The sequence below is a fragment of the Notothenia rossii genome (assembly GCF_949606895.1).
Source record: "Notothenia rossii genome assembly, chromosome: 5".
Lineage (NCBI taxonomy): Eukaryota > Metazoa > Chordata > Actinopteri > Perciformes > Nototheniidae > Notothenia > Notothenia rossii.
Genome location: NC_136903.1, coordinates 35,211,481 through 35,236,281, shown reverse-complemented (window position 1 = coordinate 35,236,281; position 24,801 = coordinate 35,211,481). Strand labels below are relative to the sequence as shown.

At 39.7% G+C, this 24,801-nt stretch overlaps 1 protein-coding gene across 4 annotated transcripts in view; it reads left to right on the top strand.

The window, feature by feature from the left end:
* LOC307040230 (NT-3 growth factor receptor-like) overlaps positions 1 to 24,801 on the top strand; it is a 283,019-nt gene that overhangs the window by 251,857 nt on the left and 6,361 nt on the right. For all 4 annotated transcript variants that reach the window (XM_079682872.1, XM_079682870.1, XM_079682871.1 and 1 more), the window contains 3 exons: positions 5,391 to 5,563; positions 9,722 to 9,965; positions 20,865 to 21,023. In XM_079682872.1, coding sequence (XP_079538998.1) covers positions 5,391 to 5,563; positions 9,722 to 9,965; positions 20,865 to 21,023 — 576 coding nt within the window. The remainder of the gene's footprint in view (positions 1 to 5,390; positions 5,564 to 9,721; positions 9,966 to 20,864; positions 21,024 to 24,801) is intronic.

The following is a 24,801-nucleotide window of genomic DNA, read 5'->3' as shown; positions in this document are numbered from 1 at the left end:
TCTAAATTGTTCAAACACAGCAATCAAAAAACCTTGATCATAAAAATTTTACTTTGGAGGGAAAAAAAATGTTTTTTGAACTTAAATGTGCTTACCTCTCAAGCCATGTGTCTCTCTTCTTTGCAGGATGATTGAAATGGATGCCTCTTCAAAAATATGTGGTCACATGACCAACTTCTTCTATGGTTTTCTAGATAACAGGGGTGGCACTACTTGCCCCTTGGCACAAATTACCCCACTCTCCCTATACAAATGCAATTCAATCTGAAATATGTGAAGTGTTCTGCAAAAGGGAAAAATAAAGGAAAGTAAATCTGACACTATGAGAAACGCTGATATGGTTTATACAGCATGGATTGGATTACTATTATGACATATGTTGAAGACATAGAATCAGCTGTTAGTTACAGAGGCAGTTATTAATAGAAACATGGCCGCCACATTGACCTGGAGCAGAAAGGTGTTCATTTTACTGAGGATTTAGAGCAGGCATGGGCAAACTAAGGCCCACGAGCCATATACGGCCCGTTAGGCTTTTTAATCCGGCCCGCCGAGTATTGGTACAAAATTGTCCAAATTATAGTAAAGACCGCATTCATTTTGCCTTTTTCCTGCAATACCCGGCATTTCAGTTGATCTCACTGGATGGTGCACTCTAGACACAATTGACCTTTGCTGGAGTCTGGTCTATTCTCTCTTAGCTGGCCCCACTCGGCAACCCGGCAAGATCTAAGAACCAAATACCTCACGCTTACATTGGATGGGGGTCGAGATATTAAATATCTGCCGTAGAGAACTGCGGCAGATATGTAATATTTAATGCAGCCAAACCGTGTATTACAATGCCGTTATGTGATGACTTTCAAAGAGAAATAAAGTACACTCGGAATAAAGTATTATTTTTATTTTTTAAAATGTTTTCGGTCTGTTTCCGGTATTTGTTAATGACGATGTGATGTGAAATGTGAGACTGGAATTGCACAGGGGAAAATAACGTATCTATGCCACAATTTTAGATGCAGATTTTGTTAAACTAATACGTTTGCGCTGTGGACCAACACTATACATTGACGGGGAAGGGGGTAGCAAAGCTTGAGAGCTTGAGAACTAATCACGGGGGTTGTCAAACAGAGCACATGGTGTAGTCCTAAACGATAGCTGGGGATTCTGGGTAGTGTAGTGTCTTCTGCCATCCTTTACTCCGAAAAAATATTTGTTTCTCCGAATCGAAGGGGAAAAATACAAAAGCATTGCACACAATTTAAACCAATCAATGTTGTGTAATTAAGGATAAGGATAATCTGATGTTTTTTAGTCGATGAGTAGTGCAGATATCAATGTAAAATCAATCGACAGTAAGGGGAATACTTACTTCCGGGCAGAGGTGGGACCAAGTCATTGTTTTGCAAGTCGAGTCAAGTCTCAAGTCTCTGCGCTCAAGACCAAGTCAAGTCTCAAGTCAGGATGGGCAAGTTCAAGTCAAGTCCAAGTCCTAAACTTTGACAAAACGAGTCATAAACAAGTCATTATGTGCTTTTCACCAAATGTAATGACATCGATCAACAGAATAATACTTAATAACCCAACTGCTCTTTATTAGTCACATTAATAATTTAATAATCAATTTTCTCTCTGCTGGTAAAGTAACATGTTTTTTTCTAATTTAAGAGGGATCAGTAAGGTAAGGCTACCATGACGGTTTGATTCAATCAATCAATCAATCAATCAATGTTTATTTATATAGCCCAATATCACAAATGTTACATTTGTCTCAGAAGACTTCACAGTTTGTACAGAATATCAGTATGACAATACGACACCCTCTGTCCTTAGACCCTCACATCGTACAAGGAAAAACTTCCGGAGAAAACCCCACAGTTTAAAGGGAAAAATGGGAGAAACCTCAGGGAGAGTAACAGAGGAGGGATTCCCTCTCCCAGGACGGACAGACGTGCAATAGATGCCGTGTGTACATTGAAAAGATAATACATGTGCAACATAGGTAGTCCAAATGTTTGGAAATGCATGTGTGTGTAATGGGAAGATGAATACACGAGGATATCCATCCAGGACTTACAGTATGATCCAGGAACACAGCCACGACTCAAGATCCAGGACTTGCGATCCATTCAGAAGGAGTTTAATGTGCAAGATCCCTGATGTTGAGGTGACCAGAATGTTTATTTCCACTGTGTACAACATGTTATAAGGGACCCACAATCTATCTTTATGCAAGGGATAATGTGCAGCGAGGCGGTCTCTATGGGGAAAAGAACACCTGAATCTAGATCCCTCTGCAGTTGGTACTTTTAGTATATTTTGATGCTAATACTTTTGTACTTTTACTTGTAATATTTTGAATGCAGGACTTTTTATTGTAACCGAGTATTACACTCTGGTACTTTTACTCAATCTAAACTTCTCCCGCCTCTGAAATGAATCCTGAGTGCCAAAAAAAAAAAAGTTGAAAGCTATTTGCGTCCCTTTATGAAGCTGAAGGAGCCTAGGAGCGTCACAACTGCACGCCACGGGACCCTGACCAAGCGTCGCTCCTGGACGATTATGGAGTGAGAGTGTGTTGTTTACAACGGCCGCTGCTGTGTGAGTTAACAGTAGACTAAACTCCGGTGGACGAGCTGCACTGCAGCGGGCGGTAATGCCGCTGAACCACATTATAATACAATGAACCACGGCACTCTGGAGAAAGGTACAAGGTTGGAGAAGTTGTTGTTGTGAGCGGTGTTGCGGAGAAAATCAGCATCGTAAAACGCTGTGTCGGTCATAAGAAGGCACGTAAACTGTTACGTCATGACGCAATGACCCAATAATTCACCTTTGAACCTGCATCTGTAACAATGACTGGACCAAAGAAAAGAAAAGTTGACAATGAGTGGCGAGTGTTTAATGAGGAGTGGACAGCTAAATATTTGTTCACCAATCTGCTACTGGCCCGGCCCGTCTGACACATTTTAAAACTCATTGTGGCCCTCGAGCCAAAAAGTTTGCCGACCCCTGATTTAGAGGGATTACAGCTGCAGCCTTTTTAATCCTGCAATTGTTTCTATCTGGCCAACCAGCTCTATCCAACACACACACACCATTTGTTATAAGGTGTGTGTTTTCATTCCTGTCATAGTCCTTTTCTAGCACAGCCTTTTTTTTGTTGGACGATACAAAGGCTCAGAAATAATAGCATTAATGAGTTGCGGTTATTTTAAGACCACTTTATTCCGCTTATATAATGACAACATAATATAATTAAAAAAGCAAGTACAGACTTTCCAAGAGCTATGAATACAAATATTTTATTGAGACATGAGTTGGATTGTCAACACATTTTTTTATAATATCTTAAAATTACATCTACATATATTTCATATAACCATAATTATACATTATTCTCCATAGCCTATCACCGAAAATTATGTCAGAGGGTTAGCCAACAGCAACGGTGGTTGCATAGCAGTGGTGTGGACTTGAGTCACATGACTTGGACTCGAGTCAGACTCGAGTCAGACATTTGGATGACTCTGGATTCGACTTGACAAAATCCCAAAACACTTGCGACTCGACTTGGACTTGAACACCAATGACTCGGGACTTGACTTGGATTTGAGCCTTCTGACTTGAGGTGACTTGATACTGTAATTCAGGGTCTCCAACACGTTGATCGCGAGATGCCACTAGGAGAGCAAGTTTAGGTCTTGGACTTGACTTGAACTTGCCCATCCTGACTTGAGACTTGACTTGGACTTGAGCGCAAAGACTTGAGACTTGACTCGGACTTGCAAAACAATGACCTGGTCCCACCTCTGTTACATAGTGATTTTAGCCTTTGCAGACCATTTACATGCATAAAAACCTATATAACATACTACAGGAAATGTGTTTAATGTGGGATCTAAAGGACATATCTTGTTCAAATTAAAAATGTCCTCATGACGGTTGCCTGTTTACACATCAGAAAAAGTTATTTTAAATAACTATTTGTCTGCCTCATTCTTTTGCCCAAGCCTCTTTTATATTTCACTGTTTTCTCTCGACTCAAATGTTGCCATTAGAGGGAAGCAACATTGTAATGAAGGTTTTAATGAAGGTTGGTTCAATTCCAGGAACTTTGTTAGCATTACCAATGTTAAATGACACTATAACAGACAGCAGCTCAGTGTATGACCTCCCAGAGTTAACAAGAGCTGAGATGAAGGAAAGCAAGAGCCGTGAGGGGAAAAAAGAAGATAAGTGAAGGAGGTTAACAACAAGGTAACCATGGCAGCAGTACTGCTATTAACCTGTTAAGCCCCAAGGTCCCCGTCGGCGGGTACTTTTTTTCACGACATTGTGTCTCAGTGGATCTTAATATTTACGAACCTATTAATGTGTTATACCAGATTAACGGGAATAATCTCAGCTAACTGACGATATAAACCATTTTTATCAAAACAAAACACAAGTCTCATAAGAAGCATCTAAATGAACCCTGAGCGAAAAATGCTAACACACTTTGGCACAGAACTCAGGATAAAAGATGAAAAACAGGCTCGGGGCTTAACAGGTTAAAGCTATCAACAGTAATCTTAGTGCCATTCACTGAAGAAGAATACGGTGCCTGCTCTCCTCAGTCAGATTGTTTGACCTTTGTTTGACTCAGTCCCCGAAGAACCTTTTTGTGATTTGTAAAGAAAGTTAAGCACACTGTGTTGTTAGAGAAAGGGCTGAGATGTGTTTGTCTGTTAATAAAGTTATGTCAAAGTGTGATGGGGCTGAGTGGAGAAATTAAAAAGGTGATGAAGAAAAACCAAGCAGATTGTCGAAGTGAGAGTGATCATGAGTCTGGAATCTCGGATAGTGATTCAATAAAAGTGTTTTGAGTATGGACGGAGCAGCTACAACGGTAGCTTAACCTGAGTGACCTATCCGATCACTATTCAGAAAAAAAAACAATTACGTTTTTCTCAAAAACGAATCAAACCTTGGTAACCATATAAATAAATCAAGAGTAGGAATAACATCTTAAGCGTAAATCATCTTTCTCTCTTTTTTTCCATTCCTGGTTGTAATATTGGCCTTTTAATTAAAAAGTGGGATGTTTTCCAGGCATAAAGACATAAAATAGAAACATCAAAACAACATTATCGTATGTTTTCGCTCTCTTTGAAAAATTTATTGATATATCACTTTCAACTCTCCTTTCTAAAGGTTGCTTTTCTCTTCCCTTCATTTTGTTCCATCTGACTGTCACTAAATTGCAGGTTTTACTGCTACAATTTTGTACAAGTTATATCATGCTTCACTGCAGATGTTGATGTAAAAGTGAGCGATTTGTAATATAACTGAAGGAGGGATAAAGAAAGGAAGGGATCCACCGTAACATGCCCTCTCTTTTCCCCCAGACTTTGAAGGACCCCACTCTTGCAGCCAGGAAGGATTTCCAGCGTGAGGCCGAGCTGCTGACCAACCTCCAGCACGAGCACATCGTGAAGTTCTACGGAGTGTGTGTGGACGGAGACCCTCTCATCATGGTGTTTGAGTACATGAAGCACGGAGATCTCAACAAGTTCCTCAGGTGAGTTCAGAAAGGCGACAGGTGGTGGAGGAGGTATGCTGGGAAGTAACACTATGACAGAGAACGCTTGCTAAGAGTACAACTATCCTAAAGGATTAGTATTCCTTTTATCTGGGCATAAAGGTTCCATCTCTAATGTTGAAACCTAGATTTGTCCAGCATTGTGAGCATTAGGTAAGGGGATAATGTGCAGCCGCTTATAACACAGCTACCCAATAAATAAACCAACAACTTAATTCAAAATATTGAATACAAAATATTTTATTGATTTTGAAATGATTGGTTGCATTCATTCCGCAAGGAAAAGATCATTTGTTCCACTGGGTACCAGAGGCTAGAATGGCAACGACAGCATTGTAACTTAAAATTACAGCAGCACTGATGGAGGTTTTCTGTAAATGTCCAAGTCTGTTCACATTTTGTTTCCCATAAACATGTCCTTAAACACTGCAGAGCCCATGCCGTGGCCGTTTCTCAATGTCGAGTAAACCTGCTGCAGAGCCACTATTTCAAGTTTACTACGTCATCGAGTGTCGCCGAAGGACTGTTGAAATGCATGATAAATGCCCAGCATTCGGCACCACCCGATGACGTAGTATTCTTGAAATAGTGGCTCTGCAGCAGGTATACTCGACATTGAGAAACGGACCGTGTTGATTTTGGTGCTTACTTCCTGTCTGTCTTCTTCTGCTGTTCTCTTTAGTGCTTACTTCCTGTCTGTCTTCTTCTGCTGTTCCTTTTAGTGTTTACTTCCTGTCTGTCTTCTTCTGCTGTTCCTTTTTGTGTTTGCTTATATACTTCCTGTTTCTCATGCTAAATTTTCGTTTAACCTCTTTCCTTCTCCTGCACTGTTTTACTTTTCTTCACTGGGGACAGTTCAGCCATCATGAATCCAAAGTTTCAAGCTCTCGACAAATATCACAGTGAATATTTAAAACATATTCCATGTTATTTACTGATGGATGAAAATTAATGTTCGTTGTCGACAGCATGAATATTCAAGTATTCAACTAAGCCGTGTAATGCGTCATTTTTATTATTACTCATATTAAAAGATCTCATGCAACACATTGGTATTAAAGGCTTTAAGGACACTCCCAGTGGTTTTAAACAATCACAAATTCAGCTCCTGCCAATTATGCAATTTAAGCAAGCTGCACTGAAAGCTTCAAATGCATGTTTCCTTCCTTCCAGGGGCCGTTGGTATGAAAATAAATTAGCAAAATCACTAAATGTTAGTTTGAAAATACTCAAAGTACTGCTGCAATTTCCTAATCCTTCATGGTGGTGCATTTGCATGCTGGAGTGAAAATCTAATAACACCTTATTTTTAACAGTGTATCATAACTAAAGATTCTTAATCTACAAAGTAATTAGTAACTACAGATCAATCTAGTGGAGTGAAAAGTACATTGTTGTATCAACCTTAATACAGTGCATAAATGATGACCCGGCTCATGAGACATGACAAAAAAAGGGAGATAAACGGGATATACTCCAAAAAGTGCCAATTTATTAAAGAAAATAAATTATTGCTCAAAAGTATGGAGTGTTTAAATCAGTATTGGATGATAAGTGGAGGGGTGTTGGTACAAGGTGAGGTAACTAAACTAACAGCATTGCCAGAGCCAAGCTAAAAAACAAATAAAGTGCTGCTCTTATTGTCTTAACACTTAAAGGAAGTTTGGGGAAGCATGCCACAAGCTCTTTAAACATCTGTGTGTTAGAGCACACGTCTGACTAACCTGTTCTGACATTCTGACCGGGCCTCTGTTTGCTTGATTGTGACAATTTTGAACTTTGTTACTTCTAAACAGTGACCAAACGTTCCCTCATTCAACAAAGAAGTCTAAAAGGTGTGCAGAGGTCAACATGAGGCACAGCTTGTAGACACAGAGTGATGGATGGGCCGGTCTCAGTCTCACTGCAGGTTGATGCTTTCTTTCTAAACCTTGTCACCAGACTACAACCGCCTGCTTGATAAGTACTTCTTACGTTACGTTCCTTCTCTAAAGGAAAAGCCCCTGCAGACTACTGCCAGGCTGTTTATGAAAAATGATTTGGGGGTCTGCCTGTCATCAAGTTCTAAATACAAATGACTGATTCTGATCCACCATCAAATATTGCTCCCAGAGTGAGTTTGCCTTCCTGCAAGTGTGAGTGATGAATAAGCGAGTTGACAGACTGGAAACTTTTCCACCCAGAGCATTATGTAACATGCTATTAGCTTTAGGTACAAATGATCTGCTTTAGCTATCACCTGGGGATTGATGGCTGAGACAAAGGAAATAGACGGATACTAATGTCTTGTTTTATTGCAAATCAGTAGGTGTTCAAAGAACTGGTGGCATCCTTGGGTTCAAAGTAATTGTTTCCTTCAACAGTTTAGTCCATTGCTATAATTCCATACAACACAAATAATGCATAGCAAATATTCACCCCAGTCTACACCACAAACGCATCCTAATGAGAATTAAACACTTAAAATTCTGGAAATAAACATTGCCTGTGGACTTAAATCCTCCAAAATTGATTGGGCAATCCTCCAGTACCAGTACTTAGTGATGTCATTGTGTAAACAAAGGAGTCCAATGGAGGACTTTCTGGAAAGGGGGACTGTGTGGGAGAAATAGAAGAAAAAAAATATTCTAATCAAGTGTCCATATCCTTGCATATATAATATACAATAAAGTATATAAGATATTGTTGAGAGGTTGAGTGTTTAATTCAGGAGTTTTTGTTGATATTCTGGAGCTGTGCATCTGTCAGAGATGTCCTACAAGATTGAAACATCAGTGGACCGTTATTGAAAGCATGACTTTATTGCTATGTTATAAATAATAAATAACTCTGCAATCAAGTGCCCCAATAGTGAATGCACTGGGTAAATACAGCTTCTTTACAATACATGAGCTGTTCATTTGGGAGCCATTAGATGAGAATGTATTTTGGTCCTGGGGTTAACCTTAGTTATTTATTAACAGAAAAAGGTCTGACTCTGCAGACTTACCTGCTCATTGCCTGCAAGCTGCTCCGGATGAGAGCACAGGCTAAATGCCCGAGTGGTAAATTGCGGTTGGTAAGCTAATGAGCTGCATTATGTCCGCTGTGATTAGATGCTATTTGCTCCCAGGACGCTTTGCCCTGCAGAATAGAACATTGGTACTTAGTCCGCAGCCTGGAAGCAAAGTCTACCTGTTCCACTGTTTTAGTGAGTCCCTCTGTCCCTCGGATGCTAACTTCAGCTCAGTAATTGTGTTTCCATTAAAGTGCTGGCAACAATTCTTCCAGGACATACTGCTAAATTAGCCAGCAACCGTTGCCCTCCAAAACCGCCATGCTCTCACACACACACACACACACACACACACACACACACACACACACACACACACACACACACACACACACACACACACACACACACACACACACACACACACGCACACACACACACACACACACACACACACACACACACACACACACACACACGTCTTCTGAGCTCACTGCCTGTCCATCCTCAGTCACTGTACCAAGCCAACATGGAAGTGCGGCGGACATTGAAGCACATTTTTGTAGAGGTACTACAACTTATGTTGACTTTCTTACGGAAAGAGACGTCTGTGAACCAGCATGTATTTTGGGGTTTTTAGCTAATCAACTACCCAGTACCAACACTTGAATAGCTTTATTTAAATCAATAGGATCTTCTAGCTGTAAAAAATAAACCTCAAAATATGGCCATTTTGGCTTCATGCACATCTGAGCAACTTTCATTGGAATAAATGAGCCCCGCCTCCAACACTATCCAGTTCTCTTTATACATGCACTGTAACCATGGATGTATAATAAGAACTGTAAGAACTTAAGTATACGGTAAGTATTTTAAAAATTGCAAAAATTAAAATGCAATATATTATGAAAAGTAATATTTAAACAATGGCTGCTAAAAGGAAGCAAATCAAATTGGTTGTGTTTTTGAAAGTTTTCAGCAGTCATTTGCAATATACCCAATCTAGAGGTAATGGGCAACAAAACCAGCCATATCACCGTTTAAAAACAAAACTGTTAAGCTACCTTAGACTTCCTGATTATGTCTCATACCTTCTCTGATCTAAAGTATTTCCTGCGCTCACTCTCTACCTTCTCCCTCAGAGCCCACGGGCCAGACGCCTTGATCCTGGTGGACGGACAGCCTCTGCAGACCAATGGGGAGCTGGGTCTGTCGCAGATGCTTCACATAGCCAGTGAGATTGTAGCTGGGATGATCTACTTGGCGTCTCAACACTTTGTGCACCGTGATCTGGCAACAAGGAACTGCTTGGTGGGGAATGGCCTTCTGGTCAAAATAGGAGACTTTGGCATGTCCAGAGACATCTACAGCACAGATTATTACAGGGTAAGAAGAATATCTTTGTTTTCATGCAAAACACTCAAATTAAACACAACGCTTAACCAGGACTCTAGATGTTTTTAAATCAGGTGTGCAGTACCAAATGAATGTGCCAGTATCAAACTGCGGGCGAAGACAGCAAACAGTTTGGTGCTAGGGTCATTTGTGTTACCATCATCAAAAATGTCTTCCTAGTAAAAAACTAAAACAAATTTCATTTGTAATGTGTGTGATATTAAGTGTCCCAAGTTTCAAAAGTAGTCTGTTGACAGTGGGGTTTTTTTGCTCACAAAATGCTACATCGCCATCACACTATGGCCGATTCCAAGATAGAATAGAATAAAATACAATCGAATTCCTTTATGGTCATTGCAACAAATAAAACAAATTAAAATAGCAACATGACACTGTATTTACACATCAAACGAGAATAGAAAACGATACATCTAAAAGATACAATATTTGATGTGTCATGACAGACGGTGAGATTTTGAATTCTTGGTTGAATCAGCCAATAAATAGGGATGTAAATCAAAAATGAATCTTAAATGTGTCTTTAACTGAATGTATTGTAGTGCTGATAGTATGTGTAAACAGTGCTGTTCAGTGTTTGACAGTATCCAGTTCACATATGGCTCTAGGGCAAAAGCTGTTTTGTATGTCTATTGGTTCGTCATTTAACGGACCTGAGGGCAGAAGATCAAACCGATGGCGTCCAGTATGGGATGGGTCTTTTATTATTTTGCCTGCTGAGGCAGGGTAGCTGAATAAGTCCTCCGGAGAGGGCAGTGAGCCGCCGATAATCTTCGATGGCCCTCTGCATTCTAATGTATTGCTATTCACATGGACTGTTTATGGTGGCCACGGCATAGTAGGTAGACGATTGGTGGGTCATTCCCCGGCTCCTCTAGTTGGCCTTAAATTTATGTTCTTAGGAAAGATTATGACCAAAGTGCTCATGATTGTATGTTAATGACCTTTAGATGATCAGTAAATTGGCATCTTGTATTGAAGGCTTGCCATCAGTGTAGGGATGCGTGTGTGAAATAATAAATGTTCACATGTGAAGCTATTTGAGTTGTCAGTGAGTAGAAAGGCGTTAGAAAGTCTGTCACATCACTAGTGTCACAACCATTCAAGATGCAGTCACAAAGTTCCACAGATATAGTCCGGTCAAAATAAAGATCAAGGTCATAAATGGTTGCGGTCCAAGCAAGGCAGGGGGTAATAAAACATTCTTCTGTCTGTGTAGAAGAGGTTTGTCTTCATAGAAAACGGCAACAGCAGCTCATAGGGATTTTCAGAAAACTCTTTCAGCACTGTAATTGGCAGGGTGGGAAATAATTAGTTTTTGGCATTAAATGTCAAAGCCTCCGTTGAGTCCCATCCTCCTAAGTAGCTTCAGTGGACGGGTTTCTTTTTAATGGCTCCAACATCTCAGCAGGGCAGCTGGTAGACAGCAGCAGGAAAGGCTAACTGACTTTTAATTTGATTCAAGCTCTTGTATCAGCAGTGAACTGGTTCCCTTGTTTATATTGCTCATGTGTATTCTCCTTGAGAAATGTCGCTGACATAACTTATTTTTCCTGTTTTTATTGACAGTCTAATTCCGTTCATGTCTTAGAAAGTAGAATCCCACATTCTGAACAGGCACTGGAGCTGATTAACATGCAGCCCCTGTCTCCAATCCAGGCTCAGGCAGCCAAACTGACGGAAGATATCATTTTCCTTCGGAGGTTCTCCTCCATGTACAGACTGTTTGCCTGCAGTCAAACGGAACTCTGGGAACTCTGTGTGCAGCTCATACTGAGCAGATTGATCATCCAGGACTTCAGGGTCAAACAGAGTTCTGACCTTTGTCCTGCAAGCCTGTGGCTGTTCCCAATCGGGGCTTCAAACAGTAAAAATGTCAAAAAAACTAAAGATGCATTCTCTACCCTTGTAGCAGCTCAGTTTTGAACATTGGACTTGGTTTTACTGCTTGACCTAAATGGCAAATGGACTGCATTTATATAGGGATTTTCCAGCATTTACGACCCCTCTAAGCGCTTTTACGTATACACAAGTCACCATTCACACACCTTTGGCCATGCCATTGCAGGTAATTTGGGGTTAAGTATATTTACAAGGACATAACGAGAGATGGACCGCAATAACTGGAGATGGAAGCACTGACCTTGCAAATGGTAGACAACCACCACCTTTTTTGTTATTTCTGAATAATAGTAAAAAAAAAAAAAGATTCAGTTCATTGTTGAATTAAACTTTTAAAACCTGGAAGCAGTGAATGTACTTGTGGATAATATGATAGAATGAGTGAAACAATAATGCTGCATTCGCACAATACTCAATGTGCTCTTTGCTCACCTAGAGGTTTTGGCGCAAAGCCTTGAGCTGAAAACAGACAGTTTAGTTTGGTTTCTTTACATACATACAGCTGTCATCTGATTGGCTGTGCAACAAGAGATCAGCGGTAATGAGGTCAAAGGTGAAATATTATGAACTTTGAGTGAGTAAACCAACTTGGCAATAAACCCGACTCAGATTCCGCCCAAGGACAAGAGATATATTATATGTATAAAAAATATATCATATTTCATGTCATACATGTGTATTGAAGTATGATGCTAATTGTACACAAGTAGCCAAAAGTCACAAAGCAAATTGACGAGGAGACATCGTTTAGACACATTAACAGCCTGTTAAAAGCTAAATGGGTAATGTCTCAAAGGACTACAGGATCTAAACTGGGGCCATACGCCAGCTATATCCTCCTTCCTTCCACAATTTAACTGTATCTTACAAGATAGTGAATGTAATGATTTTCCATTCACTGAGTTACACATGGTAATAATCACCAACTTGAGATTCTAATAAAGTTGTATCAGTGCTTATGGAATATTGACAAAAATCACGATGGAAGAATGGGTGAAGCATGGCAGCCAAGAGGAAGAGGTGAATCAGGCTGTCAGTGGAGGAAGGAGGGGAGGAGGGGGGGGGGGGGGCGTACAGGAAGGACGATTAGTCAGCGACACACTGGAGGTCATCCATTATGTGAGTCTTGATTAGGAAGCACATATTTGACTAAATTAGTCAAGCTGCTCTCTGATTTCACAGCAGTCGGGGAGCGGGCGAGAGCAGATGAATAATGATTCATCCGCTGTCTGATCTACACACCGTTAGATAAGACTTTCCTCTCATATCCTCACCATCGTCATGTGTGATTAAAGTACAAATCCTTAAAATTACAGAATCCACAGGAAGTGACTCAGTAGGCTGTATTGGGTATTTTATCGACCATTATTATCAATATTGAGGAGTCAGTTTTAAATTTGTAAACTCATTATGAAATGTCACAGGTTGCATCTGCTATCGATTTGCAGCCACTAGCTAGTGTTTTTCAAAGAACTTGTAACTTAAATTTGTTTGTTTAACAATCGAACCACCAGGGGTCGCTGTATACCTAAAACCGCCAACAGGTAAAATGTACCCGCTATTAGAATGCATTGATTTTCAAGGTACAATGTTCTTTTATTTATCATACTAGAACACAGGTTTAAGAGTGAGTTTTGATCGCAAAGTGGTGAAACTTATACCAATAGAATCTTTGGACTCTCAGCTTTCATATGATATCTTCGTGCAGATAGCATGAAGTATAACATATCGCTAACGTGAGTTATGTGCAAAGTGTCTCTCTATCTCTCTCTCTATCTATCTATCTATATCTATCTATATATCCATCTATCTCTCTCTATCTATCTATCTCTCACTCTATCTATATATATATATATATATATATATATATCTATCTATCTATCTATCACTGCAGTTCTAAGAAAACTAAAGTCGCCAGCCATTTCAAATACAAAAGATTGAGAACTGAAGATAACATAATTGCATTTAAGAATGACTTACTAAATCAGAATTGGAGGGTAGTTATTACATTACATTGCATTTAGCTGACACTTTTATCCAAAGCGACTTACAATAAGTACATTCGACCAGGAAAATACAACCTTGAAGAAAACAGAATCATATAAGTACATTAGGTTTCATAGAGCCAAACATTTCAAGTGCTACTCACCTGGCTTTAGATAAGCCAGTCCTTTATTAGTATATAAGTGCTCTGTTAGCAGTTCGTTAGTAATTCTATCGCTCGAAGTGGAGTCGAAAGAGATGAGTATATGAGAGAGACGATATTGACAAGGCCTATGATGAATTTCTAAACATTTTTAAATCACTTTATGACAAAAAGTGTCCTGTGAAACAATGCAGAGAGAGACACAAACAAACTCACAGTGCATGGATCACTAATGGCCTCAACAATGCCTGCAAAAAGATCGATACACTATATAGACAATTCATAAAATATAGAACTTCAGAGGCAGAAAAGAATAAATTAACCCATACTCTGAGGATATGTAAAAAAGAATACTATAATAAAATATTAGAGAATAATATAAAAGGTTTATGGAAAGTATTAAATAGTGTCATTAGAAATGGAGCAAAACGTTATTATTATTATTATTATTATTATTGTTAAATAATGTTATTAATAATAGAGAAGATGTGGTTAATGGTTTTAATGAATTATTTGTAAATGTGGGGCTAGATCTGGCAGAAAAAATTAAAACCGTAGAAACAACTAAAGGGGAAGACCTCTGGAATGAAAACAATAGCTCTTTCTTCCTCACACCAGTCGAAGAAAAATAAATCATAGATACTGTACGAAAATGTAAAAGCAAATCCTCGACCGATTGGAATAATATTGATATGATTATAGTAAATAGCAAAAGTTATACTGTACCATTATATAAAACTGGGGATAAACACCATTACACAAATTACAGACCGGTTTCATTGCTCTCTCAGTTTTCCAAGATCCTTGAAAAGCTTTTTACAAAAATACTTGACAATTCGATGGAAACACATCAGCTTTTGGACGACAGTCAATATGGATGCAGGAAAGATAGATCAACATCTAGGGCACTAATGGAATTAAGTGAGGAAATAGCAAACTGCATAGACGATAAAAAACAAGCAGTGGGAATATTTATAGACTTACAAAAAGCATGTGACACCATAGATCACAACGTTTTTTCTGACCAAACTGGAACGGTATGGCATCAGAGGGTGGAATTAGACTGGGTGAGAAATTATTTAAGCAACAGACAACACTTTGTTGAAATTGGTGAACATAAATCAGAAGACATGAACGTAACTTGTGGAGTACCTCAGGTGTCTGTGTTGGGTCCAAAGTAGGGCTGTACCCGAATATTTGAATATCCGAATATTCGTTCGTTGGAGTACTATTCGGGTTTCAATTTAGTTATTCGTTTTGTTTCTTTTTTCGTTTCTTTTTCAAATTGAATTTATTGAAATCTCTAATATCAACGTAAGAGCTTGTTCGGGGGGTGCTAACACTTAACCATAAACGTTATCGTTTACTTTCTGCGTCTTTATATGTAGATATTACTTTTCTCCAATCTCCGTCACGTTGTTTCCAAAGCAACAACAACTTCCTGTCAACAGCGCTACCTCTCCTTCAAAATAAAAGCATGTCCATAAATAGGAAGCCAAGCCAAATCGCACTTAAGACATACAACTGCAACGAAAGTAACAAACACAATGCAATATCTTTTTCAATTTCAAAGAACACAAACTGGGTTAATAACTATAAAACAACAATACTGTGTAGAATAACAAAATGAATGCCGTGAATACACCAAAATACACGTGTTGAAGCGGTTTGCTGCTGATTACTACGCACAACACACAAACAAATTATCATTAAATATAAGCAAAACAAGATTATGTTATTTGGAAAATATAAAACAAATCCACCATACAGCTACACCATTGTTTGGTTTCCATGGTAACACGTCTCTTTAGTAGCACGCGCAACTCAAAAGTCTGAGAGGGTCAGGCAGATATTCACAGAAAACAGAACAAGAATCGACAACTACTCTGCTCTCTGCTCACTCCTTTCCTGTAAAATGCAGGTCCAGTCCACACATATGCTCCATCAAGGACGGTGCTACAGGCCGCAAGGCAGTGCACTTACAACTACAATAAGCATGTTAATGTTAATCTAACAGCTCCGGTGTTACAGTATAGAGCTCCTGCGGAGGATGTCACATATGCTGGTCACGTGACGAGAAACGAAGGGGGCAGCCATTTTGGCAGTAATCGCGTCAGTAAATTCATTGGCAGGCACTGGCAGACTGTCGAGGATGGTGGATAACTGCTGTGCACCAGGTTGCACAAATAGGCGTGGGAAGAAGAAAGGTGTATCTTATTATCGCATTCCAAAAGACGCGGAGAGGAGGGAAAAGTGGATCGCAGCGATTAAAAGAGCCAGGAGCCGTCTGAACAAGACTGAAAGATGGGACCCCCCGGCCGTTTGCTTTCGCTTATGCAGTGATCACTTCATATCAGGTGGGTGAAGGAATACAGTACAATGCTACAAAAAGTTTCTGGTCAGTTTAATTTTTACCGAAGTAGAATCTAGCACCCAGTTATTATAGCTAACGGACTCTGTGATGTCCCTTTTTAACTCAACAAGTGTGGCTCTGGTGCAGCCTAGCCAGTTAGCTTGTAGCAAGCTAGTGGTAAACAAACCCGTGTTGAAAATATTCTCTCCCCGAGTCCCGCTGTGCAGTTGCAGTGGGCTCCCAGCACAACACCGTCGTTCCTGACCACCACCCATGGCTTTAGTTGACTTTCATTAAGTACTGGATCAGTCATGACAACTTGTGATCAGCTCCGATTAAATTGTGATATCAATTCTGTAGCTAACCTCCAGGGAGCACGTTTATTTTATGAAATACCTGTATCCCTCTCATCACAACAAGACTCTACACTGTGCAGGAAAAACAATTACATACATGAAAATAACCTTGATGCATGGGAATTAAACACACAAACTATCTTCCGTGGCTATACTGATATGTCACAGTAACGGTAAACCACAGAAAAGTAAGTCCAGCGGGGCACAAGTTGAACACATATAATACGGTAGTTCTATTATGCCTTTAAGCCTATACGTTTAACGTTTATTTCATAAAATAAACGTGCTCCCTGGAGGTTAGCTACAGAATTGATATCACAATTTAATCGGAGCTGATCACAAGTTGTCATGACTGATCCAGTCATCTCGATGAGCGTTCGGGCTGTGAATAAACAACTTGTGTTTTACTTTTAGGCTGTCTGAAGGTATGGACAGCTATCAAAGCTACTGTACATCACATTAAGAACGATGAACAAATGAAAGTCGGACACAAATATATAATTTAAATGATTTATTGAAGTTTGCAATGTTTTGAACAGGCATCCACACAGTCACCTACTTTGTAATGTTCGATACCTCCCTGTAAGCTTCACGATATCGGACTCTCACCCACAACCTCACATACGAGTACTGAATGTGCAGCAAAGTGATCTTAGGAAGGCAGATATAGCAAAAGATGAACGTAAACGACAAACGATGTTTCTTTCCTGGTAAGTCAACAATGGGTCCTCAATGTACACGCCCCGGATTCCTATGACGAAAATAATAGAATGTCGCCAGTTGTCATGACTCAACTTATACTGTAACACCGGCGATCCACTAGCATTTCTGAGGGCAAGTATGGTGTGGGTCCTTGTACTCGGAGTCGGGCTAACGTCCACGCTAGCTGCTATATGTTTTGCATTGAGGTGATACTTGAGGCTTGATGTGCTGCGGTGATATGCAAATTCCTTTTTGCATAATTTGCATACAACCGTGCTCTTAAAGACGCTTCCATCCGTCCATTTTTTAAAACAAGATGTCCCATCCACGGGGCCAACCAAAGCGGTCTCATCAGCTTCTTCGTTCATGTTTGACTATTGTTCACTGTGGTTTGTTGTTGTCTGAAGTCTTGAACGTTAGTTGGTGCTCCAGTATAATCGGTACGCCTGAAACTCATCCAGTGAGAAACGTTCCGCAGGGCAAAAATAAGTGCGATTAAAATGCGTTAATTTTTTTAACGCGTTAATGTTTGTGTAATTAATTAATCTTAATTAACGCGTTAAAGTCCCGGCCCTAGTATAAATGTAAATGTGAGTAGGAATAACTTGCATAATGATTTAAAGGACAATCATTGATAAAGTAAGGGGTGGGAATTAATAAGCATTTGTTTCCTCCTGCTCCCTTTCGGACACATATGATTTATTATTATTATTAATATGAAGACTTTTTTTGTTGAATATATAAATATTATCATGAATGTGGATAAATACTATATTTTAACAATACGGTATTCTGTTTTTCACATTTGTTATTTTTATTTTTTTTAATCTGTTTGAAATAAAGATTGAAAAGAAAATCTCTCTATCTATAAGGAACCGCAGTAGACAAAAGGCGTTGCTATAGCAACACGTCATTTTTATGTGTAGGTGCGAGATCAATAGCGTGAAAGCACTGCATTTTATATTACCCGCTGGTGCTGATGGGTATATATGGCAATTTATTTGGCCATTTTTCAATCTGACTTCATATTGACAATTTTTAATAACATAACACACTGTCAGGAAAAGTCAAAGACTGGGAGACTTGAATATTTGTATTAATAATAATAATACATTACATTTATAAAGCGCTTTTCCTATTGAAACAAAGTTACATACAATCATGAAACAGCTGCGGGTAAAATGTACCCGTTGGCGGTTCTAGTGTTAAAAGAAGGTCATTTGTATGTCGGCTGTTCAGATCTAGGCTAAATAACAGTTACCATATCATGATCCTAGTTTTCTGTTTCCTGTTTTAATTTGAAAAGTATTCTCTCCCTGTGTCATATCTGTTTTACTTCCTGTCTTTGTGTGTTTTCCCGCCATTTTTAATTGTTTTGTCCTGGCCTTAATAGTTTCACCCAGCGATAACCTGACTTCCTTTACACCTGCACTTTATGCCCTCATTTGTTCAGATTCTATTTAAGTTCTGGATTTCTGTTTAGTCATTGTTGCAGCATTTCATATCTTGTAACGTGAAATTCTGTTTTGTCTTTTCCTGGTAAACCTTACATTTGAAGTATTTTCTGTCAAATGTTCCTGTTGCCTGCATTCTCCTCCAATGACAGAACATGAGAAAAACCATTACTGACATGTTTCATGAACCTAGATTTGATTCTGCTATTGTTGATGTAAACCTAAACTTGATCATCGCTTAATCCTGCATGTGAAAATAAGCCTCTATGGCTAAATCCGGCACATTTAGATGACGCGGTAAGTGCTAAGTCCCTACTTTATTAATAATAAATAATAAATGCAAAATAATGTTATCATTCGTGAGATTGAAACTCCATTGTGGATTATTCTGTGTGTGGTGAACTTTCTAGTCAAATAAAATCTTGTTTCCTTACTAGTGTGTTGGCAGTCTGACAACATTGCAAGACTTTTGGCTTTGTTATTACTTTGAATCTTACTGTATACATGCTTTCCTTCTAGAAAATGCAATACAATGGTTCTGGTGCATTTTCAACTGGTAATATAACAGTCTCAATGTTATACTGTTGCCTCTGTTACGCCTTTAACCTAAAATAAGAAACGTTAAAAGTCCCATGTCATGGCCATTTCTACTGATCATAATTCCATTGTTGAGGTCTACTAAAATAGATTTATATTGTTCAATTTTCCAAACTCACATTGGTTTCTCATACAGCATCTCTGTATAGTATGTGTATTCACTCTCTGTCCTAACAGGCTTGTTAGAGCTCCTGCCCCCCCCCCCCCTCCCTATGAGCCCAGTGTTCTCTGATTGGTCAGCTCGCCTACTCTGTTCTGATGAGTCCACCACCGTTACAGCGGAACATCAGTGATTATGTGTTACAATGGCGTTAGCAACAAGAAAATGACACCAGCAATGACAAACAGATGAGAATGCTGCTTGGGGTCTGGGTGCCGTGTTGGTGGGACGTTGCGGGGCTCGCTGCTGCAGTGGACAGTGTGAGCTGGCTTGCTGGTGTCGTTTCCTGGTTTCCTGGTTGCTGCGGGGGATCTGCGAGACAGCGAGACACAGCGAAGCCCAGCCTGAACCCAGCCCGAGCACATACACACACCTGCAGCCTGGCTGTGAGTCTGCGTGTGTGCTCAGAAAGAGCCTAGGCCGAGCCCCGCCGCGTCTCGACGCCTAAGGCTGAGTTCAGGCTGAGAAATCCGCGGATCTGCAGCTGAGAAAAGATTGAGTGTGTGTGTGAGGAAGTCAGCGGATTGGTCCATTTGGAACAATCCGCGGAGACGTTACGTCACTATACCCAATACGTCACTGTACTTACTACACTATAAGAAGAAAACAATTGAAAAAGAAAAACCTCAAACGAGGCCTTTGTCTTTTCTGTGTTAGATTTTTTCTCGATACGGGGTGTACTTTCAGGCTTTGTGACTCTGCAGACCGTTAACATGAATAAAAAGCTACATAACACACAAGGGGGACGGTTAATAACCGGAAAAGCATGACATGGGCCCTTTAAAGTTCCGTTCTGGGGGTCATGTTGGTTTGGAGTTGGTGCAAAATGCAAACCAAGATATCTATCCCTTCCTTTACCCATTTTTTAGTAGATCAATGTCAAGGCCACACACTGGCCAAAGATAATCATTTATAATCATACTACTGTATTTTTTCTTATATACCTTGGACCAAGAGATTTTAAGATTTGAAACTGTGTAACGTGAAGTCCTATTTAGATTATAAATCCCATGGTCTGTCCCATAAACTCAATGTGAAAGAATAATGTTGTATGAGCGAGTTCCTGCATGGGAATGTGAGGAATGTGAATGTGTCAATTATCAAAAGTGTCAATGCTGGGAAAAGGCGTGTACAGTATTCATAGACATTTCCAGATTCATCTTTGAAACCTTTTTCTCTTATATGTGTTGATATGTGTTCAGGTGGGAGGGCACACCATGCTGCCGATCCGCTGGATGCCTCCAGAGAGCATCATGTACAGGAAGTTCACCACAGAGAGTGACGTGTGGAGCTTCGGGGTGATCCTGTGGGAGATCTTTACATATGGCAAACAGCCATGGTTCCAGCTCGCCAATAATGAGGTATACTATCCACTTCTCATGTTTAAAGTTATGGTAGTCTGTACTAATTAACTTACGACTTGTATTACCTACCAATAGGGACCAGATCAAGGGAAAGTAGAGTTTGCAGATTTGGCCATCATTCCTACAATTTAGATTAATATTTGACTGTGTGAGGAAGCGTAACTGCTTGATATAATTATATTTTTAGTTTATTTGTCGTACGAAACCTGCAATCTGCTTTTACTGAAAATTAAAGTTTAATTTGATATAACAGAATTGACCCGCTTTGGAGATACATTTGACAGCAATCAATTCATTTCCTGTAGTCACTTCATCAAGGCTTCTATAGTCTGTGATCAGTGTACAGTGGCGTAATGAAAGATGTATATAAGAGGAATCTAAAAACTTTAAAATAAACGTACATGAATGGAGAAAAATGAGAAGGTGGACAGATGACAGTTAATGATGAAGTTGTCAATACGAATTAAAATTAAACCGTCGGTTATCTCCCAAGTACTGAAGGTGTTTTAAGAACCATACTGGGAGATTCTACTCATACCTCACATTTCTTTAAGAGTGGTGAGTGAGTGTAGGGAGAGTCCTGTCCTTTTAGTGAGAAGGCCCATTTTGTAGGACCAGACAGGAAGCCAGCTCAGCAGCTGCTGTTGGTATTGAGTGAGTTTGTATTGATGAACAGACCTTAATCCCTGCTGATTCACTTAATCTGTTTGTGCTCTTGGGAAATATAAAGAGAATTGTGACGTTCGAGTAATGCAGAAATCAGAAAGAGATCATTTCGATAAACAGTCACACAAACACCATACGTGACCTGCTCTATCGAAATCAGTCGCATTGACCAGAAGACACATTTTGAGTTGTATACACTGCTGGAAAGAGGATATTCCTAGCTTTCTAATGATATCAGGATTGTTTTTGTACTCCAAATATTAAGGGAAATATGTCACATTATATAATGACTGTCACCGAGTCATCATTTTGAGAAAAAGGCCTTCAAAGTTTTCTCTTCTCTGGAATCCATTGATCTGATTGATTATTAGCGGAGCAAATGATCAAAATATTACGGAGGGAAGATATTTTAGTTTGGATTACTGGTCTGGGGGAAGCTCGCGAGTGTGTGTATACGTTTGTGTTTGTGTCTTTTTGCGTTTGTGTGTATTGCGTTTGTTTCCCGGGAAAAACTCTCACGAGAAACACCGTCTGTTGTTATGCCTGCTGTGACGTTAAATTACTCCGTTCTCCGCTTGTAATTATGCCGTTACAAGCTTCAAAGTTGCATTTATCATCTGAATTTGCCGAAAAAAGTTTTATATTCTGAAAGCCAAGACTTTGTTTAATTGAAATCAGAGGAAAACAAACTGTAACGGACCCTGCCGTGTTATTTATGATTACTCTACGCTTACATTCATAATGTCAGCCGGAGGGAGGGGGGGCGGCGCTGCGGAAGAGCAGATTACCTGTCATCTTCCCTTTACAAGCTTAAAGAATGTATTTATCGTGTGAGTTTGGAAATAAAAGTTTCATACGCAATCGTCGTTTTTTACGCAAATCCATGTTTATTTTGAAATGAGCCGTTGCGACTTCCGACTGATTTCGATAGAGCGGGTCACATATTGTAGAACCACATTCGGCGCATTCACACCGCAGTACATTTCCCACAAAGTTTCATGAGAACTCTTTAGTTCTCATGAACTAAGTACAGATCGCGTTCACACCGGAATAAATCCCTGAGGGAGGATTAGGTAAATGAAGCCGCTGACGTCACTTCTTCTTCTTATGCTTTGGGTTTAATGGCAGGCCGCAAACAACTTCACGGCGTATACTGCCACCCGAAGTCCCCGGCAGGAAGTCCCCGGAGTTGGGGACAGGGATCAGTAGAAGCTGCTGGGACTCCAAGCATCTTCTACTGAAGCCTTCCGAGTGAATCGCCAGAACGCCGACACCTCCTCCTCATCTCCACCGCTCCCATGTTTTATTTTGTGTTGCCATAAGTTAGCCTCTCTGCGTTTGTGCGCTGGGCTAATGCTAATAATGTTAATGCGAGGATAATAAAATGGTGGCTTCACAAAACTTTTTTGGGAGTTTTACGGGGCGTGGTTTGCAATCTGCCCAGCCAATCAGACATAGGAACCTTTTTCTCCCACGAAAGTCCCTGCTCTCTAGCAGGGATGGAAAAGGTGGTAAAAAGGTTCTGATGAACTCATTTTTGTTCCGGCTCTTTTTGGTGTGAACGCAACCTTTCTGAACTATATCGGAACTAAAGTGGGAAAAGTACTGCGGTGTGAACGCGGCTACTGGTTTGAGGAGTCCTCTGCAGACTTCATTGGCCCTGTTCTGATATCCATGCACCTCGTGGCTTCTCAAATCAGTATCTATGTGTCAGTTATATAACAAACAGAAGGGAAAAAAATCACTATTTCAGTTTAGGCCTTTATAGATAGCAGTAAATCATGTATTTCTTGTCTAAAAGTCTGTTTTCCAACCATCGGGGGAGATCATAATGTATTTCAATTTGTATTACAGAAGAAACGCAAAACAATATACAGTAGGTTGTATTTCTATTCTTACTCTCGCTACCTGGTCAAATTCCTTGAGGGTAGACAATGTCATGTGGAAAGTGACAGTGAGGCACTTTAAATGATTGCAAAGGAAAACAAAGAGGAAATGAAGCATTTGTAAAAAGTGCTGAGCATAAGGAAAAAATAATAGGCTCTCTTAGACTGCAGGGAGCAACAGATATGTCTGAGCTAGTCTCACGGAATATTAAAGGTCCAAGCAGCAATACTGTGAATTCACAGCATTCAACGTAATTTTTCGTCATTGAGATAATGATAACAATAATTTGTAATTTAGAAACATGGATGCATTTCAGTGCAACAGCAACAACGATATATTTTTAGAGCTGTTAACCAACCTTTGATTATAGTTAATTTTTGAAATGTTTCACTTGCACTGACTGATAAACAGCCCTTATCGTTTTTCCCAAGCTACAGTAGACGTGATATAACTTCAGTGCTGTTACAATTAAATCTTAAATGAGTTGGTAAAACAATAGATCCGTGCCGTCCCAGTCCGAGGGTATTTTGGTAGCAGCTGAAGATGCTCTACAGGTTTCCTCACTTTGATCACAGTGGGCACTGTGGTTTCCTCTATTTGATTCATGGGTCAAGGTTTGATGGGAATCATACAGACAACCAGCTGCCATCACTATAGTTATTGTCCAACACAACTTTTTCTGCATCATGCCTTCGAGGCAATTTCATTATCTGTTACCGGTGTATACAATTGCCTATGAAGATTGATCTTTTAATGTCTGACTATACCTTGGACATCTAAAATTATCTTTATTTGTTGCTATGTCTTTTCATGCATCTATCTCAATGTTACAGCTGTTTTTGAATACTTCCCACTAGTGATGTGTCGCGAACGAACGAGCCGGCACCAAGAGCCGGATCTTTTAAGTGAACGACGGGAGCTCGTTTTGATTTTTTTTTGTTAAGTAATACAAGACAGAATGATATCATGATCTCCGCGCTACGGGTGCTCCGTGCATGCATGCAGTGTCATGTAATATTCAAGGATTAGAGACTGTTGGATGCTGCTGTTTTGAGCATTGCAATATATTTATTTTCACTATGTTATTTATTTATGATTATCTTTAGGCTCAGCAAAGATTTGATGTCAGCTGTTGCTGTCTTTTCTTCTTTAGTTAATACTGAAATAGAGTCCTGCTGTTTTGTTAGGGCTTTTTCTTTAAATACAATTTTAAAATGTCGAT